The sequence below is a fragment of the Mustela nivalis genome (genome assembly GCF_964662115.1).
Source record: "Mustela nivalis genome assembly, chromosome: 7".
Taxonomy (NCBI): Eukaryota; Metazoa; Chordata; class Mammalia; order Carnivora; family Mustelidae; genus Mustela; species Mustela nivalis.
In genome coordinates, this window is record NC_139026.1 from 24395969 (window position 1) to 24422015 (window position 26047).

At 39.0% G+C, this 26047-nt stretch overlaps 1 protein-coding gene across 4 annotated transcripts in view; it reads left to right on the forward strand.

The window, feature by feature from the left end:
- The window catches only part of LOC309868981 (uncharacterized protein C3orf20 homolog), a 132675-nt gene that overhangs the window by 76331 nt on the left and 30297 nt on the right, over positions 1-26047 (forward strand). For all 4 annotated transcript variants that reach the window (XM_082739286.1, XM_082739283.1, XM_082739284.1 and 1 more), the window contains exons 10-12: positions 11559-11718; positions 13711-13936; positions 21367-21664. In XM_082739286.1, the coding sequence (XP_082595412.1) occupies positions 11559-11718; positions 13711-13936; positions 21367-21664 (684 nt within the window). The remainder of the gene's footprint in view (positions 1-11558; positions 11719-13710; positions 13937-21366; positions 21665-26047) is intronic.

Below are 26047 nucleotides of genomic sequence, written 5' to 3' on the forward strand. Positions count from 1 at the left end.
TGCCTCTCTTCCTCTATGATCCTCTGTTGTTTCTTAAATTCCACATGTAAGATCATATAATAATTGTCTTTCTCTGATTGACTTATTTTGCTTAGCATAGTACCCTCTAGTTCCATCCACGTTTTTGCAAATGGCAAGATTTCATTTTTGATGGCTGAGTAGTATTCCATTGCATATATATGTAAATACCACATCTTCTTTACCAGTTCATCTGTCAATGGACATCTGGGCCCTTTCCAGAGTTTGGCCATTGTGGACATTGCTGCTATAAACATTAGGGAACAGGTGTCTCTTCATATCACTACATTTGTGTCTTTGGGGTAAAAACCCAGTAGTAGCAATTGCTGGGTCATAAGGTAGCTCTATTTTCAACTTTTTGAGGAACCTCCATACTGTTTTCCAGGTGGCTGCACCAGGTGGTATTCCCACCAACAGTATAGGAGGATCCCCCTTTCTCTACATCCTCGCCAACATCTGTCATATCCTCACTTGTTAATTTTAGCCATTCTAACTGGTGTGAGGTGGTATCTCATTGTGGTTTCAATTTGTATTTCCCTGATGCCCAGTGATAAGTGTTTTTTCATGTGTCTGTTGGCCATTTGGTTGTCGTCTTTGTAGAAATGTCTGTTCATGTCTTTTGCCCATTTATTTATTTATTTGCAGAGGGAGAGAAAGAGCAGACAAGTAGGCAGAGTGGCAGGCAGAGGGAGAGGGAGAAGCAGACTCCCCACTGAGCAGGGAGCCTGATGCGGGGCTGGATGCCAGGACCCTGGAATCGTGGCCTGAGCCGAAGGCAGATGCTTAACTGACTGAGCCATTCCAGCTCTGTGAAAAATGTTGATAGTATTTTAACAGGGAATGCCTTGAATGTATAAATTGCTCTAGGTAGCATGATATTTTAACAATGTTTGCTCTTTGCACGCTGTCTTTTACCCATTTCTTGATTGGATTATTTGTTTTTTGGATGTTGAGTTTGATAAATTCTTTATAGATTTGGAATACTAGCCCTCTATCTGATATGTCATTTGCACATATCTTCTCCCATTCTCTCAGTTGTCTTTTGGTTTTGTCGAAAGTTTCCTTTGCTGTGCAAAAAGCTTTTATTTTGATGTAGTCCCAATACTTCATTTTTGCCTTTCTTTCCCTTGCCTTTGGAGACATTTCTAGCAAACAGTTATTGCCTATGGGGTGCCTGGGTGGCTCAGTCATTAGGCATTTGCCTTCCACTCAGGTCAAGATCCAAGTATCCCGGTGGTGAGCTCCGTGTTGGGCTCCCTGCTCAGAGGGGAGCCTGCTTCTCCTTCTCCAGCTCCCCCCTTCTTGTCTTTCCTCTCTCACGGACTCTCTCTGTCAAATAAATAAATAAAATCTAAAAAAAAAAAAAAGAAGTTACTTCCTGTGTTCTCCTCTATGATTTTGATGGAATTCTGTCTCACATTTAGGTCTTTTATCCATTTGAGTCTGTTTTTGTGTATGGTGTAAGGAAATGGTCCAGTTTCATTCTTCTGCATGTGGCTATAATTTTCCTAACACCATTTGTTGAAAAGACTATCTTTTTCCCATTGGACATTCTTTCCTGCTTTGTTGAAGATTAGTTGACCATAAAGTTGAGTGTCCATTTCTGAGTTCTCTATTCTGTTCCATTGATCTATGTGTATTTTTTTCTGCCAGTACTATACTATCTTGATGACAGCTCTGGTTTTGTTTTTGTTTTTGTTTTAAAGATTTTATTTATTTGGGAGAGAGAGACCATGAGAGGAGAGAGGATAGTAGGGGAAGCAGACTCCCTGCAGAGCAGAGAGCCCGATGCAGGACTTGATCCTGGGACTCCAGGATCATGACCCAAGCTGAAGGCAGTCGCTTAACCAACTGAGCCACCCAGGCACCCTTGATGACAGCTTCGTAATAGAGCTTGAAGTCCATAATGGTGGTGCCACCAAATTGGTGAGAATTTGGTTTTCTTTTCAACATTCCTTTGGCTATTGAGGTCTTTTCTGATTCCATACAAATTTTAGGATTATTTATTCCAGCTCTGTGAAAAATGTTGATAGTATTTTAACAGGGAATGCCTTGAATGTATAAATTGCTCTAGGTAGCATGATATTTTAACAATGTTTGCTCTTCTAATCCATGAGCATGGAACGTTTTTCCATTTTTTTGTGTCTTCCTCAATTTCTTTCATGAGTGTTCTATAGTTTTCTGAGTACAGATCCTTTGCCTCTTTGGTTAGTTTTATTCCTATGTATCTTATGGTTTTGTATGCAACTGTAAATGGGATCAACTCCTTAATTTCTCTTTCTTCTGTCTCATTGTTGGTGTATAAGAATGCAACTGATTTCTGTGCATTGATTTCATATCCTATCATTTTACTGAATCGCTATATGAATTCTAGCAATTTTGGGGTGGAGTCTTTTGGGTTTTCTACATAAAATATCATGTCATCTGTAAAGAGTGGGAGTTTGGCTTCTTCTTTGATGATTTGGATGCCTTTTATTTCTTTTTGTTGTCTGATTGCTGAGGCTAGGACTTCTACTACTATGTTGAACAACAGTGGTGACAGTGGACATCTCTGCCATGTCCCTGACTTTAGGGGAAGAGCTCTCAGTTTTTCCTCATTGAGTATGATATTTGCTAAGGGATTTTCATAATTGGCTTTTATGATATTGAAGTATGTACCCTCTTATCTCTGCGCTTTGAAACTTTTTAATCAAGAAAGGATGCTGTACTTTGTCAAATGCTTTTCCTGCATCTATCGAGAAGATCATATGGTTCTTGTCCTTTCTTTTATTAATGTAGTATATCACATTGATTGATTAGTGGATGTTGAAAGACCCTTGCAGCTCAGAAATAAGCCCCACTTGGTTGTGGTGAATAACCCTTTTAATGTACCGTTGAATCCTATTGGTAATATCTTGGTGAGAATTTTTGCATCCATGTTCACCAGGATATTGGTCTGTAATTCCCCTTTTTGGTGGGGTATTTGTCTGGTTTGGGGATCAAGGTTATGCTGGCCTCATAGAATGAGTTTGGAAGTTTTCCTTCCATTTCTATTTTTTGAAACAGCTTCAGAAGAATAGGTATTAGCTCTTCTTTAATTGTTTGGTAGAATTCCTCTGGGAGCTTTCCAGCCCTGGGCTCTAGTTTGTTGGGAGATTTTTTATTACTGCTCTAATTTCCTTGGTGGTTATAGGTCTGTTCAGGTTTTCTATTTCTTCTTGTTTCAGTTTTGGTAGTTTATACATCTCTATGAATGCATCCATTTCTTCCAGATTGCCTAATTTGTTGGCATATAGTTGCTCATAATATGTTCTTATAATCATTTGTATTTCTCCAATATTAGTTGGGATGTCTCCTCTTTTTTTCATGATTTTATTTATTTGGATCCTTTCTCTTTTCTTTTTGGTAAGTCTAGCCAGGGGTTTATTTATCTTATTAATTTTTCAAAAAGAACCAACTCCTAGTTCGTTGATCTGTTCTGTTATTCTTTTGGATTCTATTTCATTGATTTCTGCTCTAAACTTTACTAATTCTCTTTTCCTGCTGGGTTTAGGCTTTACTTGCTATTCTTTCTCCAACTCCATTACATGTAAGGTTAGCTTGTATATTTGAGAACTTTCTTGTTTCTTGAGAAAGGCTTTTATCACTATACACTTCCCTCTCAGGACACCTTTGCTGCAACCCAAAGATTTTGAACAGTTGTGTTTTCATTTTCACTTGTTTCCATGAATTTTTTAAATTCTTCTTTAATTTCCTGGTTGATCCATTCATTCTTAAGTAGGATGCTCTTTAACCTCCATGCATCTGAGTTATTTCCAACTTTTCTCTTGTGACTGAGGTCCAGTTTCAAAGCATTGTGGTCCAAAAATAAGCAGGGAACGATCCCAATCTTTTGGAAAGGTAGCAGTTGAGATTTGATTTATGACCCAGAATGTGATCTATTCTGGAGACTATTCCATGTACACTCAAGGAGAATGTGTATTCTGTTGCTTTAGGATAGAATGCTCTGAATATATCTGTGAAGTCCATCTGGTCCAGTGTATTGTTCAAAAGCCCTTTTTCCTTATTGCTCTTCTGCTTAGATGATCTGTCCATTGCAGTGAGGGGGTGTTAAAGCCCCTTACTATTATTATATTATTAGTGATGTGTTTCTTTGATTTTGTTATTAGTTGGCTTACATGTATTTGGCTGCTGCCATGTTAGGGGCATAAATATTTACAATTGTTAGACCTTCTTGTTGGAGGACCCTTTAATTATGATATAGTGTCCTTTCTCATCTCTTATTATAGTCTTTAGTTTAAAATTTAAATTGTCTGATATAAGGATTACCACTCCAGTTTTCTTTTGATGTCCATTAGCTTGATAAATTGTTTTCCATCCCCTCACTTTAAATCTGGAGCTAAATTTGGGGCTTAAAATGAGCCTCTTATAGACAGAATATCAATGGATCTTTGTTTTTTATCCAATCTGATACCCTGTGTCTTTTGATTGGGGCATTTAGCCCAATTTATAGTAATTATTGAAAGATACAACTTTACTGCCATTCTATGAACTTTATAAAGTCAGTTTCTATATACTGTCTCTGTTCCTTTCTGGTCTGTTACTTTGGGGCTCTCTCTTCACTTAAAGGATCCCTTTTAATATTTCTTGCAGGGCTAGTTTAGTGATCACAAATCCTTTTTCTGTTTATCCTGGAAGCTTTTTATTTCTCCTTCTATTATGAATGACATCCTAGCTAGATGAAGTATTCTTGGCTGCATACTTTTCTCATTTAGCACATTGAATATATCATGCCAGTCCTTTCTGGCCTGCCAGGTCTCTGTAGATAGGTCTGCTGCCAGTCTAATGTTTCTGTCCTTGTAGTTTATGGACCTCTTGTCCTGAGCTGCATTCACGATTTTCGCTTTGTCTCTGAGATTTGCAAATTTTACTATTAGATGACAGGGTGTTGACCTATTTTTATTGATTTTGATAGGACTCTATGCCTATTTCTTTCCCCAGAATAGGGAAGTTCTCTGCTATAATTATAAATATACCTTCTACCCCTCTCTCTCTCTTTACTCTTCTTCTGGGTTCCCAATTATTCTAATATTGTTTTGCTTTATGGTATCACTTATCTCTTAAATTCTCCCCTCATGATCCAGTAGTTGTTTATTTCTCTTTTTCTCAGATTCTTTAGTCTCCATCATTTTGTCTTCCGGATCTCTAATTCTCTCTTCTGCCTCATTTATCCTAGCAGTTAGAGCCTCCATTTTTTATTGCATCTCATTAATAGCCTTTTTAATTTTGACTTCATTAGATTTTAGTTATTTTATTTCTCCAGAAAGGGATTTTCTAGTGTCTCCTCTGATTTTTCTCAAGCCCAGCTAATATCTTTATAATAGTTTTTCTAAACTCTAGTTCCAACATCTTACTTACATTCATACTGACTAGGTCCCTGGCAGTCAGTATTGCCTCTTGTTCTCTTTTTTGAAGTGAGTTTTTCCATCTTGTCATTCTGTCCAGAGAAGAATAGATGAATGAGAGAATAAAACACTAAAAGGGCACCAATGATTCCAGAGAAATATACACTAAGCAAATCAAAAGAGACCCCCCCCAAAAAAAATTAAAAAGAGAGAGAGAGAATATAATCAGAGAGGTGAACAGAACAGAGCAATACACTGGATCCTGTGTGTATTTTGGTCTGTTTGTTAGAAAACTAGATCCCGGGCGCCTGGGTGGCTCAGTGGGTTAAGCTGCTGCCTTCAGCTCAGGTCATGATCTCAGGGTCCTGGGATCGAGTCCCGCATGGGGCTCTCTGCTCGGCAGGGAGCCTGCTTCTCTCTCTCTCTCTCTCTCTCTCTCTGCCTGCCTCTCCATCTACTTGTGATCTCTGACAATAAATAAATAAATAAATAAATAAAGAAAATTAAAAAAAGAAAACTAGATCCCAAAATTGTAAAGAAAGAAAAACTTATATAAGTACAAAAACAAAATTAAATACAATGAAAGGAAAGAATGTAACTGTAAAAATGAAAATTACAAGACAAAAGAAAAGAAAAAGAAATATAAACTGACACGTGAAGAGAACAGAGCCATACAGGTGTATTTTGGTCTGTTAGAAGACACTGCATCCCAAAATCATAATGAAAGAAAAAGTTATATATAGTTATATACATACAAAAATAAATATAATGAAAGGATAGAATGTAACTGTAAAAAGGAAAATTTTAAAAGATTTTAAACAAGAGATAAAATAAGAAATTGGTTGAAGAAGGAAAGAGAAAAAAATTAAAACTGAAAGACTAATCATCGGGCAGAAACCATGTATTCTAGATCTGTTTTTCTCTAGAGCTAGAGTTTTACAGTTCTCTGTGATGGGTATATTGTTCTTAGCTGGATGTTCTTGCTGATCTTCTGAGAGAGGGTCCTGTTATATTGATGCTCAAGTGTTTTGCCTGGGGCAAAATTGTACCACCCTTGCCAGGGATAGCCAAATAAGTAGCTCTGTGTGGCTTTTGTTGCCTGAAGGCTTTCCTTGCAGCTTTAGAGGATGAGAATGAAAATGGTGGCCTCCCAATCTCCAGCTCTAGAGCAGAAAGCTCAAGGCTCTAGTCCTCAGTGCACCCTCAGGGAAAAGCAGTTGATCACTCCTGTCTCCCTGGTCTCTGTGCCAATCACACCAGGGGAGGAAGGGGTCTCCCTACAGTTCTGCCACTCTCTGAGCCCCTGTTCTGTGACCAGTAACCTGACCAAGCCAGGGTTTGTGGTATATGGCAACTCTGAGCTGAGAGCCCAATCCTGGGCTTGCTGATTGGGAACATTGCTCCACTCAGGCACCCGCAGTCTTCCTGTGATCCCAGGGATCCTGAGACCACACTGTCCCACCTAGGATTCTGGCCCACTGTGTCACCTGAGCACCTTTCAGGTAGAGATACCCGTCACCAGTGAGCAGACATCTAAAAGTTCTGATTTTATGCTCCACTACTATGTCATTTTCTGATGCCAGCTTATGGAGGTTCCCTCCCCTACAGTTTATCTTCCAATATAGCACCTCAGATTCACTTCTCCATACCTCCTACCTTACAGAAAGTGGTCACTTTTCTTCTATTTATACAATTGCATCTATTCTCTTAGATCTCCAGTTGAGTTCACAGGTGTTCAGAATGATTTGATAGCTATCTAGCTGAATTCCTTGGACCAGACAATACTGAGGTCTCCTACTCCTCTGCCGTCTTGGACTATCTAGGACTCCCAGTCACAGCTTTCATACACTGCTGGAAGAAATCTAAAATGGTACAACCAATATGGAAAATTTTAGCACTTTATAAAATTAAAGTTATACCTACCATGTGACCCAGCAATTCCATTCCTAGGTATTTATTTACTCAAGGAGAGTCACCTATTTTCACACAAAGACTTCTACATGAATGTTCATAGCATCTTTATTCATAATTTTAAAAAACTGGAAACCATCCAAACATGCATCAGCTGGTTACTGGTACATATATACAATGGAAAATCACTAATAGAAAGGAATGAGCCACTGCTGCACAAAAACAGATGAGTCTTAAAATCATGCTGAGCAAAAGAAGCCAAACATGAAAGAGTACCCACTATATTATTCTAGTTATGTGAAACTCAAAGATCTTTTGGAGTCCAGGGGGTTTGCTTGCAAAGGGGAAGGAGAGAAATTTGGAAGATGTTGGAATTGCTCTGGATTTTGATTGTGGTGTTCACAGGGGTATCAAAACTCATCAAAAACATACTTAATGAGTACTGTTTATTACATGTAAATTATACCAAAAAGGTTGATAAACCATAAAAAAAAGAAAGACTTCAAAAAAGAGGCAGGTTCAGCATTGGGTCAAGTAGAAGAAGAGATCTGTAGAAAAGCCACACTTTGAGCATCAAATGGATATGGCAGGGGACATGAATTTGAAAGGACTGTGATATGTTGCCAAATCATCTGATTATGAGCCCTTATTCTTTGAAGTGGTACAGAAAGGGGAAAGCAAGGGGCTTTTTCATGTTATTTTATTCTTTTTTTTTCACCCATTTGTTCTTCTGGCTCAGTCTGTTAATTATACAAACTCAAAGAAATAACTCCTATGGAGTATATATTCCTATAGGCGAGGCAAGATGGTTCAAAATTTTTAGGTTCATATATTACCTCTTTGGTAATACATATCTAGTTATTTGAAATAACACTTCTGCTTTTACATTTTCAAAAACTTACTTCTCACAAATGTTGGTCATGCCTGTGAACTATTTAATTTCATCAATTCCATATAGAGTCTTTCCCTGTTAGCAAATTCTGGGTTTTAGCCACTCTTGGAGAATTTTGTCAATTTCATTCTATTAAAAGAAAACATCTAGAGAAATTTGCTTTGGTTGTGATGAACCAATTCAGTAAACATGTGATGGGGAGAGACTTTCAAAAGCAGGGAACCAGTGCAGAGAGTTTTGGTATCTAAGAGATTTTTTTGAGTAAAAAAATACATTCACTTTGGTTTTGAAATTAATATTCATTTTAATTGAAGTGACTGATTTAAAAACTCAGTTTGCATTGTTTTAAGGCCACCAAAATCTATTTTATCTATATATTCTACTAAAATAACAATTGTCTTTACCTTTCTTTGATTAATGTTTGATTAACTGAAATTTAACTGACTATATCTTCATAAACAATTAGACTCACATACAACTTAATGAATAATAATCTCATATTTTAAAGTGTATTTATATTTTTAATATATTTTGCTTCCTTTAAGTACCTCAAATGTATATTTATAATCCTAAGCAAAATATTCTCGTTATTTTTATAAAGCAAATAAAAATAAATTGATGGGAATCTCAAGTTCTCTTAAATATTCCAATTATTTTTTTGAACTTAGTTAAATTATCTTAAACCTTAAAACTTAATAATCACAAATTCTAAAATCAGTTGACTCAATTTAAATTGAAAGCCCAATTGTAATCTCTCAGATTCTCTAATTCCTCAAAACTTCTTTAATATTTCAAACATAGCAAATACATAAGATGATCCCAATGATTCAAAATTCACTCATACACTTTAAAGTTTTAACATTGTCAGATTACTTTATCTCTCTATTTGAATTCTAAATTTTTCTAGGGATTATTTATTTGCCAGATTTTTGAGATTGAGATTCAGAACCCAAGATACATGTTTTTGGGCAGTTTTTATCAACATCTCAGATGGGTTCTCAATCCTTTTCATAGTCATTATAACAGAAGAGTCCAAATCTGAGTCCTTCTGATAGGGTTGATTTTTCCCAGATTCAAATTAAAATCTTAACTTTACATCTGATTTTTGTAGATCACATTTCTTAAAATTCTTGATAATTCACTTCATTAATCTCTTCCTGGGTCATTCAATTCCATACCTTTCTTCAAATTCTTCCTGGGTTCTGTTCATCTCTCATATCTTCAACAGGCTCCGTCATAGCATCCAACTGGATAATGAGTTAAGTATACAGTTATGGGGGCGCCTGGGTGGCTCAGTTGATTAAGCCACTGCCTTCGGCTCAGGTCATGATCTCAGGGTCCTGGGATCGAGTCCTGCATCGGGCTCTCTGCTCAGCAGGGAGCCTGCTTCCCTCTCTCTCTCTCTCTGCCTGCCTGTCTACTGTGATCTCTCTCTGTCAAATAAATAAATAAAATCTTTTTTTAAAAAAGTATACAGTTATGTACAATTTTATATGTAAATATGAAAATGTCCATGGGATGCCTGGGTGGCTCATGACCTGCCTTCAGCTTAGGTTATGATACCAGGGTCTTCTGATCAAGCCCTACATCAGGCTTCCTGCTCACTGGGAAGCCTGCTTCTCCCTCTCCCACTTCCCTTGTTTGTGTTCCCTCTCTCACTGTCCCTCTCTCTCTCTGTAAAATAAATAAATTTTTTTAAATCTTAAAAAAATTGTCCATATAATTATGTCTACTTAATGATTGTATGTAAAACTGAATTATCAGTTTTAGTTACATTTGGTCACATAAGCTCATCCAAACCTGAGTAACCACTCTTTATGCCCAATATTATGAGAAGATCACACATACTGCTCACTGTAACTATATATTTTATTTATTTTTCTTTTAATATCTTTATTTTATTTTTTCAGTATTCCAAGATTCATTGTTTATGCAATACACCCAATGCTCCATGCAATATTTGCTCTCCTTAATATCCACCGCCTGTATTCATGATGTACTTCTCTTAGAAACTTTCCTCTGCTAAGTAGAAAATCAACATTATGAATGTTAAATTTTCTACTTAATCTTTTGCAACAGTCTGTGCTTATATCTAAAGGGCCTTCTGCTATGTTTTAATTATTTTGATTTTGTTTTAATATAGTTGATATACAATGCTACATTGTTTTGGGGTACATCATGGTTCAACTTCTCTATACCTTATGCTATGTTCAACACAAGTGTAGGTACCATCTGTTACCATCCAACACTTTGACAGTATCATTGTCTATATTTCTTATTCTGTGCCTTTTTTCCCCATGACTTATTTATTCCATAACTGGAAGCCTATATCTCCCATTTCTCTTTGCTGACTTTACCCCATTCCCCATGCCCATCTCTCTGGCAACCATAATTTTTTTCTCTGTTATCTATAGGTTTGATTCCACTTTTTGTTTGTTTATTCATTTGTTTTGTTTTTAGATTTCATATATAAGTGAAATCATATGATATTTGTCTTTCTCAGTCTGACTTAACATAGTACCCTCTAGGTCTATTTATGTTGTTGCAGATGGTAAGATCTCATTCTTTTTTATGGCTTCCTAACATCTCATTATGAATATTATCATATCTTTCTTATCCATCCATCTAATGATGGATGTTTAGGTTGCATCCATATTTTGGCTATTGTAAATAATGCTGCAATAAACATAGGGTTGCATATATCTTTTTGAATTAGTGTTTTCATTTCTTTGGGCAAATACCCAGTAGAGAAATTTTGGGATCATATGGTATTTCTAATTTTATTTTATTTTTAAAGGTTTTACTTATTTGAGAGAGAGAGCATGAGTGAGAGAGCACAAGCAGGGGAGCAACAGGCAGAGGCAGAGGGAGAAGGAGTCTCCCCACTGAGCAGGAAGCCCGATACAGGGCTCTATCCCAGACCTGGGATCATGAGCTGAGCCAAAGGCAGATACTTAACTATCTGAGCCACCCAGGTGCCCCAGTATTTCTAATTTTAATTGTAATGATTTACCCACCTAGTTTTTCCATACTGTGAGCTCCTTGAGGATAGGGAGCATGGCTTTTTCTTCCCCATTTTTTGTTGTAAAATATACATCACACAAATTTTACCATTTTAACCATTTTTAAATGCATAATCCATGGCATTAAGTATATTCACAAGGGAACATGTCTGTTATACATAACCGTAGTCTTGGTTTCTGGCACAGTACCTGGCCCATAAATATAACTTATAAATATTTGTTGATTGAAAGAATAAGCAAATAAACAAATGAATGAATTGATATTTTATAACCATATAGTAAGTAATCTATATGAATTATAATATTTATATATAATTTCCTGTTTTGAAGCCTTCAAGTTTAACAGACACAATGAAAATAGCTACATTTGATTCTGTAATGGACATAAGCCCTTTCTCTGACATCCCAACAGTTATTAAATTAAGAAGACTACAGAAGAAGGTCAAGCACATCCTATTTCACTGGCTGGATTACTACAGATTTACATTGGGTCAGTTATGGAATCCATTGTATTGCTCCACATAACCTGTTCCCATCATTCAGACTTCCAGAAGATCAATATTTGAATGCCTCTTCCTTCCAAGGTTCCCAAGGTAGTGAGTTTGTAAACTGTAAATCAGTATACATAGAGAGTCTTATCATGGATCCAGGTGATGAGCCGTAGCAAAAAAATCAAAGGAGATGACCTTAATTTCATTTCCTTTCCCTCTTTGGAGAAGATAATCCATTTGATTAATTGTGTTTTCATAAGGAAAGGTGCTTTCATGTTCATATTTTGGATCAGGAAATACTCTTTAAAAAAAAAAAAAGATTTTTATTTATTTATTTATTTGACAGAGAGAGATCACAAGTAGGCAGAGAGGCAGATAGAGAGAGAGAGGGAAGCCGGCCCCCTGCTGAGCAGAGAGCCCGATGTGGGACTCAGTTCCAGGACCCTGGGATCATGACCTGAGCTGAGAGGCTTAACCCATTGAGCCACCCAGGCACCCAGAAAATACTCTTATCCCTCATTATAATTAGGTAATTAGGTTCTATAAGGTCTCAACAAACACTGAATTAGCCAATATTGAACCACTGCTCCTAGGAGAAATACAGGGTGAGGCTCTTGTGCACCTCTGGTCATAGCATTTTTGTCACCCTGTCAATACATAACCATATTTTATGTGTTTCTGTCTGAAGATACCTTATTTAATATATATTGTTGAAACATTAACAGTGAATTCATGGCCAATAGCGCTGTAACTCATGACTGAACAAAGCTTATTTAACTCCTGTGTTTTCTCTATAAGAACCATCACAGCCATCTTGCACTTTGGAATGCTAGACAGCATTCAGTACTATACTTGCAGTCTATTTTGAACAGCAAAATCACCAACAAAAGGCACAAAAAATGCAAAAGACTTTGGCACTGAAGAGGCCATAGAAAGGATACTTGCTTATAATATGAGATTGGAAGCACGAAGGCAGAGCATCACCTTGTTCAAAGACAACTGGGAAAATGCAAGATGAAACTTAAGTTTTTCATAGCTCCACACATCTACAAGTGACCATGAAAGTGCTGCAGATACTGATTTAGGGGTACAAATAAACTGTAGCTAATAGGCAAATTCACAAGTACAGAATCTGCAGATAAGGAGGATTGACTGAAAGCTAAATCCCAAAGAAAAAGCTTCTGAGGAAGCTTTTTTATTATTTATTTATTTATTATTTATTACTTTGAGGAAGTAATTTGCTACTCATGATGGCATACAGTAAAGTATCGCAAAAGATTTGCCACAAATGTTTTACACAGGAACTAAGAAATGGAAATCCTAAGCCCTTAGGACAGTGGCTGGGTGGGGGTTGAGCCCCTGGGATAGTTGATTCTACCATCAGTTGACAGGTTCAATCTGGGATGGTTGATTCTAGTAAGTTTACCACAATGTGCCATACCAACACATCATATTTTCTTTTGTTTATATCAGATTTTCTGTGATAAGTATCTATATGTATAAGGGTTGACAGTTTACAGTTTTCTAGATGATTAAAAAGAAAAGGCTAGGAAGCATTGGTCTATTGCATGGTCAAAACACAGCCTTCAGAATTAAACAGACCTGTTCAAAGCCTAGTTCTGCCTCTTTCTAGCTGGGTGAACATGGACTTTTTTGTGATATCATTAAAATAACAGTACTCACATAAGGAGAGTACTTACTTCAGTTGGATAAGGCATTTAAAGATATCTGGCAAAGATAAGCACAGACAATAAAACTCCCATGGATTAGATTTCTTGATAACCTAGACATTTTCTATATTACACAGATGCTGTGTATGCCCTGGGCAACCAGGAAGTGCATTTAAAATAAGAGAACCAACAGAAGGCACTTCTGTAAGTGGGTGAAGGAGTGTTCAGGTTATTGCAACCAACGTAACCCAGACAGCTTAGCCTACTGGCACCTTGGTCCACTAAAGGTTTTCGGTGATGTATATTCTGTTTACATTTCAGGAATAGACTCCATGCACATTGGCAAAATGCCCAAGCTTCCAGAAAAAGGGATCAGGAAACAAAAAGTCTCATCAGCAAGATTTCCTCTGAAACAAAGTGCAGAGGAAAAAGATGAGAGTAAAGAGTACCTTCGATACCGGAACACCTTCCTAAAACTGAAGGGTGTCTTTAAGCCTGTGCCTCTCTTTCACACCCAGAAGACCCCAGGCAGCAATCCATCCTTCAGGTACCAGCCTCATTTGTCTTAATAATTCATAGTACAGTTTATATTCGAAAGAGCTTCAGATGGATGTCTCATTCAGTCCACCCACAAATGCCAAGCAAGACCTGTTACGTTGCTTCACACAGGAGTGCTTTCTAAGCAGGGTGGGTTAAGGTGTCACCACTTATGTGCTATTAAAGAAATACTTTTCCTAAAAGTGGGACAAATTTATATGCCTAGATTCAAGCATCTGAGTTCTCTCCACCCTGCTTCCCAAGAGGAATTCAAATCAATCAGGAATCAAGACTCAGTTTGTTTTCATCTCTTTGGGGAGCACATATTTGAAACCTGACCATATATTTGGGCTGAAAACTCCTGACTCTGTGTTTGGTGATGGTAAATGAGGGCCAGGAGTTGTTGCTTCCCTTACCTTCTTGCACAGTTCTTCTGAGAGAAATGTGTCCTTGTTTTCTTCATCAGCATAAAAAGCCAGGTTCTCTATGCATCTCTGAGTCTCACTACCAAACAGGGATGCTTCCCACCTCAGGTGTCACCTCCCTCCAGGTCCGGGGGCAGGGGGGAGGCGAGGGGTGTCGGATGTGGGGGTAGGTTGTCTCTACACTGGAATTCACTCTGAGTAGCAGTGTGAAAATCCCTAGGATTTCCAGTCCTAGTACTGCTTCAGTAACATTGGAAACAATAAATTTAAAGTGGCAAATGCCATGAGGTAAATGTTTCTTGTATTGAAAGCATAGACAGAGCCACCTGGATGGCTCAGTTGGTCAAATGTCTGCCTTCGGCTCAGGTCATGGTCCTGGGGTCCAGCCTCATAATGGGCTCCCTGCTCAGTGGGAAGTCTGCTTCTCCCTCTCTCTCTCTCCCCCTCCCCCTGCTCATGCTCTCTCTCTCAAATAAATAAACAAAATCTTAAAAAAACAATAAACAAAGCATTGGCAGCAGACTTCATAAATGCCACTAAACAAGCAGTCCTACCTGACACCTGCACATGGGAATTCATTCAACCAAAAACTGTCATCTGCCGCCTTCCAGGCATGTGGCAGTCAACAACACAAAGACTTGGTCCCTGTCCTCCAAAGACTTCAAAGTATGAATGAATACCATTAATCAGTGGAAACTAAGGAAGTAAGTGCTAGCAGAGCAGAAGAGATAGAAGGCTGAAGAAATTTTGTGGAGAGAGAGATTTTTTTTTTTTTTAGAAAGGATTTTTTTTTTCCCCCCCAGGAGCCTTTGAATAAGGTTTGTAGTGATTAGGAGAATTGGGATATGCAAGTAGGGAGAGCTGGTACTCCAGGGGGAGATGTATAATAAGGACGGTGATGGTACTAATAATGTCAGGGATGGCTAACCTTTACTGAATACTCACTAGACACTAGGTACTGGGCAAAACACTGTACCTACAGGATTTAATTGAATTCTCATGACACACCTAAGGGATGCAATTATAATTAAGCCCATGCTGCCCTCATCACCCTGCAAAGACACAGCTGGTGAGCAGAGCAGGGATTTGAGTAAAGGCATATAGATAGGTCAGCTCAGGCAAGTTGGAGGAATGTTGAGCAGTTTGGTTTTCCTGGTGCTTAGGGTATGGAAGATAGGATAACCAGGATTGAGGCCAGATCATGGAGGGCCTTGACTCCAGGCCAGAAATGGGTACAAGTAGCAAAATTAACCAAATCCTTTAAAATCCACAGTGATGCAGCAAACAGACACTGTGTGAGTCAGGCCTAAGATGTTTATTCGGGCTTTTAAATTTCCTGTGAAAAGTCAAAACCCAGTCACTTCACATTTAAATGTGGAATTACTTTTATGACTCAGTTATGTGTTGCAATGATATCTGAAGAGATTAATATTAATTCAATAAGGGCTCCATTTATTTCTATAAAAACTTAATGGAAACTTTTAAGTCTGCAATTGGACTCTAAATCTTGAAATAAGCATAATAAGGGCTCCATTTATTTCTGTAAAAACTTAATGGAAACTTTTAAATCTGTAATTGGACTCTAAATCTTGAAATAAGCATAAAGGCTTAAGCACCATGAATGAGAAAATCCATCTTCCGTGCATCACTTCTCTATATGGGTTTCATGCTCTAGTTCAATTTCCAGACAAATCCTATGCATGGAAGACAGGCTGACACCAGGCAGAGGGAAAACAGCATAACACCCTAATAACACGCTAGCAGAGAATATTAGCTATGAGACTTCAGCAATTGCATACCTCTCTTTATCCATAGAATGGGGATAATAAACCTACTTCACAAGACTGTGAAAGAATTAAATAGGATGAAGCATGTTAAGTTTTTAGCACTGTCTACCATCCCATAATGTCCCAATGTAAGACAGTTAATATAAACCAGCCTGTTAGTGAGAAAATGTATTATTTTATTGTGTGCTTAAGAAATTCAGATTGAGAAACAAGATGGGATTGGGAGAGGCACAAACCATAAGTGACTCTTAATCTCACAAAACAAACTGTGGGTTGCTTGGGGGGAGGGGGGTTGGGAGAAGGGGGTGAGATTATGGACATTGGAGAGGGTGTGTGCTTTTGTGAGTGCTGTGAAGTGTGTAAACCTGGTGATTCACAGACCTGTACCCCTGGGGATAAAAATATATGTTTATAAAAAATAAAAAATTAAAAAAAAAAAAGAAATTCAGATTGACTTTCTATACCTGTCAATATTTTGGGAGTCTTCGAATTCTTTTTTTTTTTTTTTTAAGATTTTATTTATTTATTTGATATAGACAGCAAGAGAGGGAATTCAAGCAGGGGGATTGGGAGAGGGAGAAGCAGGCTTTCCGCTGAGCAGGGAGCCCAATGCGGGGCTCGATTCCAGGACCCCAGGATCATGACCTTAGTTGAAGGCAGATGCTTAAAAACTGAGCCACCCAGGTGCCCCTGATTTTTTCCTCAATTATTTTTTCCACCATTATTCATCCTGAGAATTCTAAACATCCCTGTTTATAAGTACTTTTTAGATTTGTTCTATTATTTTAATTCTGTCTAGATCAAATCCATCTTCTGACTATTGATTTTGTAGGTTATCTTTGTTAGAATTAGCTTTCTTTGATATGTTTTCAGATTTTTTACTCTAGGCTCATCTTTCTGTGGTGTATGTGTATGTCTGTATATTGAGTGTACTTTGAGTGAGTGCATTTTGTGTGTGTGTGTGTGTGTGTGTGTGTGTGTGTCTGTCTGTCTGTCTGTTTGCCCCTCCTGCCTGGTGAGTTTTCAGTTGCCCTTACCCAGAACCCCAAGGCTTCACTGTCAAAATCAGGTCCAATTATGGTGGGGTGGCATCCTGCCCCATGAATATTAGGAATATTGTAGACCAAGTCTTCAGGCCAGCAAGCAGCTTGGTTTAGTCCTGGCTGACAAGTACACTAGCTGATCCATTGGAATTGCTCAGGGATGCTCAGAATGCCTCTTCAGAGGCCCTGATGTTGGTGTGCTCCATATTAACCTGTAAGAGGCTTCGTAGACAAAGGTGGGGATGAAGAGTAAATGGTCATGGGAAAACAAGAAGGTGTTACTGGGGCTGGGACCTCTAGTAGCCTATTCTTTACAGGATGGAGATCAGAACCTTCATTCCAAACATTCCTGGTTTATTTGATGGTAATTGCATCCTGCTCTCAGAGCTCTCTGCTATTGTGCAGCCACTGGCAAAGATGGTATTCTTAGGTCTCTTGTCCCCTTATCACTCATATTGTGTACCAAATCATGCATGCTAAAAGTTGTGTTTGTTTTTTTTTAATCATGTGTTCTTTGGGGTATTAGGTAACTAACTCTAGAAATAACATTAATATATTTGAAGAGGAAAAACAAAGTGGGAGGATTTGCCCTACCAGATTTCAAGAACTTTTGTGGAAGGTGGGGGTACATGCCTGGGTGGTGCAGTGGGTTAAGCCTCCTTTGGCTCAGGTCACGATCTCAGGGTCCTGGGATCAAGCCCCACAACGGACTTTCTGCTCAGCAGGGAGCCTTCTTCCCTGCCTCCCACCTGCCTCTCTGCCTTACTTGTGATCTCTCTCTGTCAAATAAATAAATAAAATCTTTGAAAAAAAAAAAAAAAAGACTTTTTAGGAAATAATAGTAACTAAGATAGTGTGATATTGGCACCAGGCTATTTAGATCAATCGAACAGAAGAGAGAGCCCCAATCAGACACAGACAATATGGAAATTTGATATAAAACAGAAATAGCAATACAAACCAGTTAGGAAAGGATGGATTATTCAGTCAATGGTGGAGGGACAACTGGTAGATAATAATATAGATATAACTGGTAGATAATAATAACTGGTAGATAATAATCTACCTACCTATCTATCTATCTTCCTTCTAAGTAGGAAGATTCCTACATCCCATCATAAACTGTCGGTAGACTAAAGAGCTAAATATAAAAAGCCAAATAATAAAATATTTAGAAGAAAAATAAGGAGAATATTTTCATTGCCTTGTGGTAGAAAATAAATTCTTAAACCAAACACACACCAAAAAACAGAAACATAAGGGAGACCATTGATTAAATTTAACTACATTAAAATAAAAGCCCTATATACAAAAGAAGGAAAGTACAAAAATTTCATTGCAGCAGTTTGCAATAGTTAAAAACAGTTGGTTGAGCATCTGACTTGTGATTTCAGCTCAGATCATGGTCTCATAGGTTGTGGGATTGAGCCCTGAATTGGGGCGGGGGGTCTGCACTCAGCAGGGAGTCTGCTTGGGATTCTTTCTCTTTCCTTCTCCCTTTGCCACTCCCCACTCATTCCTCACTCCTTTCTTTCTCTCTAAAGTTAATAATCTTAAAAAAAAAAAAAAAAAAAGAAAGAAAGAGAGAAAGAAAGGAAAGAAACTACCCATATTTCCATAACCAAGAGGATGTATGAATTTTTTTATTGTGGACATCTGTCATTTGTTTTGACCATCCAGCATCTGAACCTACTTTATGCCTAGGGACTCCCTGCTTGCCAAGGCAGAGTCTACTTTCACACTAGATGACAAAAACGCCAGATTGTTGCTTTCTCGGTCCCCTCTGAAGCTAGGGCCCAGGCACATGACCCAGGTACCGCTAGTACCATAAGCCTGCCCCAGATTTTCATGCAGCCATAAGGGCTTCCTAACCCTCTAGGCAGGGAGGGGCGTCAGGGGCACAGGGCCCCCAGAGGCTGTGGTGGCAGTGGTTCTCACCACCATGTTCTGGGTCAGCAGGACCATCAGCTATGACTGTGGTGCCCCTAGTGGGCAAGTTTTACAGTACAATTTGGGACATTTCCCGTGGGTCAGTGGACCCTGAAAGCCTGATTCTTCCACCTTTCCAAAGATTTTCTGAGTTTTTTAATACATTCCTTTGTTTTTGTTTGTTTGCTTAAATTAGCCAGTTTGTTTCTGTTGCTGTCAGCTAAAAACCTTAACCCTGATAGATTATGGATTATGACATATTATGTAACATACATGAGAATGCATACATCAAAATCAGGGCAAAAATTGGGTGAAATCAAGAGAAGTCCTTGGGGCTGTAAGTTGCATCTGAAATTATAAAAATGAAAAAATATATATATATAACAAGTATAGTAAAATACTAAGATTTGATAAAGCAGAGTGGTATGTACAAAGCTTCACTTTCTTCTTCACTTTTTCGTATGTAGGCTAGCACATGAACACACTGATACACACATGTATAGACTTTTATTATTACGAATACAGAACTACTAAGAATATGAAGCTTTCAGAGCAACAGTATTCTATTGAAATTATTTGACTCTCTTTCCAAAAAAGAAGATCCATTTCTGAGTGAGTCTGTATTTAAATTCACTTATACACATTATGACAAGAAAGGGGAAAAAATTTTTTTTGAAAATAGATCTAGTAGGGCATGAAGGTGAGAACTGAAATAACATTATATTTATATGTGGGGTTTTTCTTATCACAAGGAAATATATAATCATCTTTTCTCAGAAATGTGCTTCTACCAAGGGGAGGCATCAAGACTTTTCAAAAAGCACAACTTCAACAAACATAACTGGGCATTTATCCCATTTATTAAGTTCCTCGGGTTCAGCATAAAGTAAATGAAGCCAATACTGAATATTCTAATGATAATTAAAAAAAAAAAAGACTCTTCTAGTTACCCAGGAATTCCAGGTTTAGTATTTCTTTTTTAAAGATTTTATTTATTTATTTATTTGTCAGAGAGAGAGAGAGCACAAGCAGGCAAAGTGGTAGGCAGAGACAGAGAGAGAAGCAGGTTCCCCGCTGAGCAAGGAGCCAGATGCAGGACTCAGTCCCAGGATCCTGGGATCATGACCTGAGCCGAAGGCCGTGGCTCAACCAACTGAGCCACCCAGGCATCCCCAAGAATGCCAGTTTTAAATAACTTAATTAAAATATTTTATTTAACAAATTTCAGGATCACATAAAAATTCTTTAAGCATAATTAAAACTCGCAAGATTTGGTTTTATAAGCCTCATAACCTCCCTAGAAGTTTTGTGGAAACATAAACTTATCCCTGCATTACAGATGTTAATACTGAGGTATAAAGAAATCAGAAGATTTATAGTTAGTGGAGAGAAGACAGATTAGAGTTAGTGGACAGAAGACAGATTCAAATTTAGCTTTCTGATTTGTATTCTTGCTATTGGGTTACATGGTTTATCTGGTCTATTAATAGGCACCAATCAGCTCAAAAGTATGCTGTAGGTGTTTCATCTCCAGTCAGTGGGCCATTGTAATAGAACAACAACAAAAAAATACACGTGCATTCAAGTTCCAGCTTTGTCAGTTACTACTTGGGTGCTTTAGTCAATTTATTGAATTTTCTGAGCATTAGTTTTCCCCAGTTATGAGACTGGAATAAAGTGAGTATCTTACAGACCAACTTTGATGCATTCTTCTTGCATTTGTCAAACTGCAATTAAGACTCTAAGTCTCACTCTTACTGGTCAATTACTTGCAATCATTTAGATTAATTAAGTCCTCTGAACACAAGGCTTATATTTGTTTCAGAGCCACAGGTGCTTATGTAACTGAAAAGGTTTACATTCAATTCTTTCAGTGTATTGAAAAGTGTTTTAGCACATTGGCACATAAAGTTCTATCCAGAATTACACTTAAATGCTTTACCAAAGTAGCCACTTTGGTTTCTTCTAAAGTGATACTCTTTCTGCCCTCTCAGTTCTTTTTTTCTTTTTCTTTTTTTTTTTTTTAGATTTATTTATTTGAGAGAGAGAGCAGGAGCACAAGCAGAGCGAAGGGCAGGGAGAGGGAGACAAGCAGATTCCGGGCTGAGCACAGAGCCCAACATGGGGCTGAATACCCAGGACCCCAAGATCCTGACCTGAGCTGAAATCAAGGGTCGTTGCTTAACTGACTGAGCCACTCAGGTGCCTCTGTCCTTTCACTTCTTTGAACATGATTTCTTACCATTACATTTCTAGGCTTCCTCCTCCTTCCATTAAGAACAAGGATGCATGGTTTGATCCTCGGCTGCTCTGTCCTGTGGTCCTCAGGAGGATATTGTGTGGGCAGGAAGGGGGCACATGCCAGTGTAGCACTTACAGCGTCCCTGAAGTGACAGACCTAGAGTATGATCACCTTATAAGCCACCGGCTGTCCTCCACGGATCAGCTCATTGTAGTCCACGTGTTCTCAGCTAGCAACGTGGACAAGACTACAAAAGAAATGGCCAAAGTGTATAGAAAACTGAACAGATGTAAAAGCATGCCTTGCCTTCAGGTGAGTGTCATGTGTATTAAGACATATTGTGACTAATGTTTACTTGCTCTTACATCTTAAGACATGTTTTCAGCCACGCAAAAGGCCATGGAGGAATTTCTCCCCCACTTTTTCAATTGAGGTATGACCTTCATATAATAGAGGTCACACATCTTAAGGGCATATAGCTTAATTAATGTTTATATATGTGTACACCTATATGATGACCACCCAGATCAAGACACAGAGTACTCCCAGGCCCAAAAAAGCTCCCTTTTGCCCTTTTCAGTCAGTAGCCCACCTACCTCCTGCCCCTGGGAACCACTTTTCTGACTTCCATCACCATAAATCAGTTTTGTCTGTTTTAGACCTTCATATCCATGGAATCACAGTGTACACATTTTGAAACACACAGTACGTTGTTGTGCTTCTTTTGCCAGAGACTCGGAAGGTCAATACCAGGCATGTCAGCATCCTCGCATCTTGCCCCCATGATGGACACTACTAACCCAGCATCCTTTTCAGCCGAGCCTAGACTGGGTCCTAAACTCCTTTCCCTGACTGCACTGCAAGCAGCCTCTACCAGCTGACCCGAGTAGTAACTCGTGAAGCCTTTTCCCCACGAGAGCCTTTACTCTCAACACATTTAATGAGTATCCTCTAAGCCTAGTTGATTCTATCACTGTGACATTTTTTCACATTTGAGCCTTTTTTCCAATTCCATTGTGTTTGCCTATTTCAGGCTTTCGTCACCTCCCATCTGATTCTCTCCAGTGACCTCTCTGATGAGTTTTCCTGCCTTTGGTCTTGGCACCCCTGGTATTTGTTATATGTTGCTGGGTGTTCTTTTTAATATACGGACACGAGGGCATCATTCTCCTGCTGACAGTCTTCTAAGGACGTCCCTTCAGGCCAAATCCAATTTCTTTAGTATTACATTGAGGTCCCCCTCCTAGTGGGGCTCTTCCCACCCTGACTGCTCAGTTCCCTGTCCCAAACCCAGTGATGGCCCCAGGGGATATATTAAAGAACCTTTGCAGAGTCCAGGTCTGAAGCTGGTGGGAGCTAAGGACTTGGGCCACGTTGCCCTTTGTGGACATGCTGCCACTAAGTGGCCTTTTAAGATGTTGCCCTAAGTAGCCCTGAACTTCTTTTGAGGGATGTTACAATATATTTTCCAGCCTAGTGTCTCCAATTTGAAGCCCAAAGTGAAGATTGTCTTTCTGAATGAGAAGCTTTACTTCCCATCGAAAAAAAAAATTTTTTTTTAGATTTTTATTTATTTATTTGATAGAGAGATCACAAGTAGGCAGAGAGGCAAGCAGAGAGAGAGGGGGAAGCAGGCTCTCCGCTGAGCAGAGAGCCCGATGTGGGGCTCAATCCCAGGACCCTGAGATCATGACCTGAGCTGAAGGCAGAGGCTTAAACCACTGAGCCACCCAGGTGCCCCAAAATTTTTTTAATTTATAATTTTCTCTGATACTATTCTTTCTCTTTTCTTTTTCTTTCTTTCTTTTTTTTTAAATGCAGTGTTCCAAGATTCATTGTTTCTCTGCTACTATTCTTACTTCCTATAAACCACCTCCAGTCTTTTGTTAAAAAAGCAGAATATAAATAAATCTAAAATGTAAGTTTTGATGAAGGAAATATTATTTCATCCAGCAGAATTGATAGCAACCTGTAGGAAAGTGACATGTCATTTTGTAACTTTGAATGGTGAAGAAAGAGAATACAGACTTAATTGTCTGGGTACCACAGGGTACCCTAGATTCTTTTTAAGATCATTTTTAGATTTAAAAATGAAGGGAATGTTCGCATACCAGAGACCCTAAAGGGAATACAAATAAGAATGGGGAAGATCATAAAACATGTTAACATTCACCTGAGAACTCCAGTCTTCATCAAAATGGTGGCCTGGTCAGACCAGGTTCTTGGCTCCCACTTCCTTTTCTTTCATTCCACCTAACCAGGGAACTGGGAGGACTGTGTGATGCTGAAATTGTTAAGCTGCACTTGGAAGCTGGCCAGCAATAAGAATTCATGGGATACTCTGGTGGAAGCATCAAGGGTGTAGACAAAGCTCCTAGAAGGGTAGCCTGAGCCATAGCGGATATGGGATGGGTTCTGGGAGCACTGGTTCTGGGAGTGGCACCCTCACCCTTCCAGCTTGCCCTGAAACCAGATTCCCCTTCCCAGAGCTGGAAGCTTCTTGATAGCAGGGCCCTGTCTTGCTCACCATTGCAGTCCTAGTGCTGGGCCGAATACATGGTTAACATCTACAGTGTATTTGTCAAGTGAATAAATGAACCAAAAAATGAATGAATGTTTCTTTAGTCTGAAGGCCAGATATGAGGGTATCTGGTCACTGCTAATTCTTTCTTGGTTTCATAGGAAGTGCCTCTGGGACCATGGCTTGTGAAAGGAACTAGGTCTCCCCTGAAGAGACAGACAAGCTAAGTGGATGAGAGAGCAGGACCATAGTCAGGAAGAGTTCAAGTCCTCAGGAGGACAATAATGTCCATTAAATCCCAAGGGCTCTGATATACTTGGTGCAGACAGTACCTGCCATCCCCCCAACCCCATACCTGGCATCCGATAGACACTGAGTAAATGTTCACTGAACTGATCTGAGATGGCAAAGTCAGAATAAGATCAAGAGAGCTGATATTTATTGAGCACTTACTGTGTTGCAACCACTATTTACCTGAAATACCATTAAATTCTCAAAAGAGCCATAAATGGCTGGCTTTCTGCATTTGTGTCCATTGAGTGCAGGTCGATACCTGAGACAGGACAGATAGGTCATTTGTTCAAGTTTCCTCAGTCAGGTAGGGGTGGGGGTGAGAGTTACACCAGGGCCCATGCTCTTTAGCACCATGCTCTGCCATGTAGCCTCGTGGAGCAGGAAAAGCAGTGGCTAAGGGGGGCAAGAGTGGAATCAAATGAGATGAATGGGTTGGGAGGAATGGCACATATCCCGCATCTCAGAAGTATGAGCTTGGGCATGCTGAGGCAGAAGGCATGGCAGGGGCCCATGTGTGTGCTCAGCAGGAATTGTGAGGGCCAGTACAGCTGATAAAAGGAGCCATGCCTGGCTGACCCCTTTCAACAATGAGGAAGTAAGTAGATACAAGTAGTATCTACTTGAGGATGAGGCTTTTTTGATAGCACAATTCTGTAAATTTATTCATTCAGGTGATAAACATTCACTGAGCTCCTACAATATGCTGGGAGTGGGATAGCAACTTGATAGAGAAAAATGAATTAGAGCCTGATTGTGTCCTCAAGGAAAAGACAATCCAGAGAACAGTCACAATAGGTGACATGGTGACATGAGTGCTGGGTCAGAAGTATCAACAGAACATTTAGGCAAGAAGTGGCTTGTAGGACTAGTAAGACTTGTAAGACTTAACTGAGTGAATATTTCCCACAAACTACGTTTTTGAAGGCATGTTGGAAAACTACACGTTGGAACACAAGAAGATAGCAAGTTGCAGGATGAACCTGGGAGGTGAGAAAGACATCAGTATTGGGGGGGTGCACTTTGAGGGAGTTAGCAGCTAATGAAGGTTGCAGAGATCTAACTCTGAGGTTCAGTAAGGAACCCCAACTCTCCTTGAAAAGGAAGAGGAGCCATTAAAGGGTTTTAAGCAGAGAAGTAATGTGAAGAGATTTTGTATTTTAGAAGAATAATTTTGACAGAATGTTCCAGAAAAAATTAGAATGACAGAGAGACCTAATACCGCATTTACTCAGGTGAGAAATGGTCAGGCAGTGGCGGCTGTGGGAGTAGAAAAGGATACTAAGTCTGAGTTGTAGTTAGAAGCAAGACTCTGTAAGATTTTATATGTTGGGTGAGGGAAGAATTTAAGATGCCTCCCAGCTTCTTGCTTGCACAGTTAGAAGAACAGTACCATTTGTTGAGGTAGGAAATTCAGAAGGATGAGGATAAGAAATGTCTGTTACCTATTACCTATTACTACATAACAAAGCACCCCCAAAACTTACAGTCCTAGTACAGCAACTGCATATTTGCTCATGACCTTCTCAGAACTATCAGGGATGACCTGACACAGCATTGGCTGGGCCAGTTTGAGTACAGCTGGAGGATTCAAGAAGAGCTTCATTCATATGGCTGGCAGGTAGATCTGCTGGTATTAGGCGCTCGGCAATGGCTATTGGCCAGGGACCTCTGTTCTCCTCATGAGGGCCGCCTTTCTAAGAGTTATTCAGGTTTCCTCACACCATGATGTTCATGTTTTGAGAAGGAATGTTCCAAGAGGTGAAGATGGAACCTGGAGACCTCTTAAGGCCTGGTCTCAAAAGTTATACAGTATACTCTTGGTCATAGCCTATCACAGGGCCAGCCCAGATTCAAGTGGAGTAGAAGTAGACCTCCATCTC